We start from the raw sequence: 2,500 nt of genomic DNA on the forward strand, positions 1-2,500 counted from the left end.
CATTCAGAGCCCCATTCTGATACACTGCAGCAGTGTTTCCCACAGAAATTTTGGAAACCAGCCGGGATTTTTTTTTCTTTTTTTTTATCTTTTCACGCGGGCCTTTTTTTTTGGGGGGGGGGGGGGGTATTCACGCAGTGTAAATGCAAAATGGCAAAACAATGCCATTTCAGCCATTTATATTTTGAGAAATAAGCCTACATAACATTTTACCCATGATATTAGTAGTACATTGTCATTTATACATATATATATAAAAAATGCAGTACAGTGAATTATTTCTGTTTACACAGTTTCATTCATCCCTCATGCAGGGGTCTATGTCAGTATTTCTCAACAGGGGTGCCACGGGCCCCCTCGGGGTGCCGCGGAAACGTGGCTGATAAATAAATTATGTAATATAATACATAATTGTCTAAATTGATAGGTTAATGCTAGTCAGTGGAATCTTTCATCTGCTATTTACGCACATTAAAGGTCACCCCAGTCAGCTGCAATTTCGAACGTAGGTCGTCTGATGTCTCCAAATGTTACTTTTCTAAGCTTTTGTGGTATCGGATGCGATGCCATGTTATGGCTTGTTGGTTTGGGGTGCCTTGAAATTTTTCACAAAATAAAAGGGTGCCGCGCCTAAAAAATGTTGAGAAACACTGGTCTATGTAATGAAAAAAATAATAAAACAAAATAGGAGCAGAGATAAGAATTTAAGAGTACTGTGAAATTGTTAACGCATAGACAAAAAGGGTCTAAGAGGGTAGGCTATGCCTTTTCCCCACACACACATAGGCGTACACATTCTACATGAGGGGTGCTGGTCACAGGGCCAGTTTTTCAAAATTCCTCCCATTAAAAGGGCTGAACAACATATTACACATTTATGTTTATATTCACATTCATTACACATTCATTTCTATATTCAGCCCGATGTCTCCTCTGCCGTGTCAATGAAGGCCTGTCACCTAACTCATTATAACAAAGCCTGGGGAGTGTTAGTAAACTCATCCCAACTGTCCCTTCTCTGAAGGTTTTTTTTATTGCTCCCAAACCCAAGTTAACTACAACAACTTGACTAGGCTTTTGATCCCTCTGTCTTTCAAGCACTTGTGGTTTTCTCTATAGGATGTATTTACTCCAGGAGGAAAATGCGAAGGAAATCGTAATTCAAATCGTTTTTAACAAAAACGGAAATCGTAAAAAAAAAAAAAGTAAAAAAAAATATATATATTTTTTTTTTACATTTTCGGAAACTATGGCGGCCAAATTTAAACTATGGCGGGCCGCCATAGTTTCCTCAATGTATGGGAAACACTGACTGCAGGTTCAAGTTTGAATATGGGTGGGACAGTCTGTGTCTGAGCACTTCATCCTAGACATGGCACATACATACATTTCTCCATCGTCGGTTGAGTGTGGTCTGCTGTGTGTGTGTGCGTGTACCTCATCCTTCTCTCCATTGAAATAGCGCATATATTCCTCCATCGGCGGTTGAGTGAGTGTTGTCTGCTGTGTGTGTGTGTGTGTGTGTGTGTGTGTGTGTGTGTAGTACCTCATCCTTCTCTCCATTGAAATAGCGCATATATTCCTCCATCGGCGGTTGAGTGAGTGTTGTCTGCTGTGTGTGTGTGTGTGTGTGTGTATGTGTGTGTGTGTAGTACCTCATTCTCCTCTCCATAGACATGGCGCATATGTTCCTCCATCGGCGGTTGTGTGTGTGTGTGTGTGTGTGTGTGTGTGTGTGTGTGTGTGTGTGTGTGTGTGTGTGTGTGTGTGTGTGTGTGTGTGTGTGCGTGTGCCTCATCCTTCTCTCCATTGAAATAGCGCATATATTCCTCCATCGGCGGTTGAGTGAGTGTGTGTGTGTGTGTGTGTGTGTGTGTGTGTGTGTGTGTGTGTGTGTACCTCATTCTCCTCTCCATAGACATGGCGCATATGTTCCTCCATCGCCGGTCCAGTGAGTGTGTGGTCTGCTGGATGGAGTCGTTCTCCAGGTCGGTTCCGCAGGCGTCGGCATCGTGAAGCAACACGTCACACAGAGTCAAGACCGACGCCACCCCCTCCGTATGCTGCTCAATGTCACGCTGGAGCTCCTACACACACACACACACACACACACACATATGCACGCACGCTCACACACACGCACGCACGCACACACACACACACACACACACACACACACACACACACACACACGTAAGCATCTACATACTGCTTGTGTAAATTCAGTCCGCACTAATGTCAGTACAGTGATCTCTACTGTGACCCCAGCAGCCTGTAAACATCTACTGCAGGGGCTTCAAACATATGTGGCCCGTCAGATAGTATAATCTGGTCCTAGACTTGTAGAGAACAAAAAAGTAAAAAATGTATACAAAAAAAAAAAACTGTGAATCTCTAATGCCGTGTCCAGACCAAGAGCGAAGTACGCTGCCTGGTAGCGTGGGTAGCAGAAGAAGTTTCGCCTAGAATTCGCTGTATTCGCTCCAGACGCAGCATTGAC

General features: G+C 43.7%; 1 protein-coding gene across 1 annotated transcript in view; it reads right to left on the reverse strand.

Annotated features, from left to right (window-relative positions):
- The window catches only part of syne2b (spectrin repeat containing, nuclear envelope 2b), a 209,266-nt gene that overhangs the window by 16,888 nt on the left and 189,878 nt on the right, over nucleotides 1-2,500 (reverse strand). The window contains exon 126 of the mRNA XM_063223948.1: nucleotides 1,900-2,087. Coding sequence (XP_063080018.1) covers nucleotides 1,900-2,087 — 188 coding nt within the window. The remainder of the gene's footprint in view (nucleotides 1-1,899; nucleotides 2,088-2,500) is intronic.

This window comes from Engraulis encrasicolus, chromosome 19, assembly GCF_034702125.1.
Source record: "Engraulis encrasicolus isolate BLACKSEA-1 chromosome 19, IST_EnEncr_1.0, whole genome shotgun sequence".
Classification (NCBI taxonomy): Eukaryota; Metazoa; Chordata; class Actinopteri; order Clupeiformes; family Engraulidae; genus Engraulis; species Engraulis encrasicolus.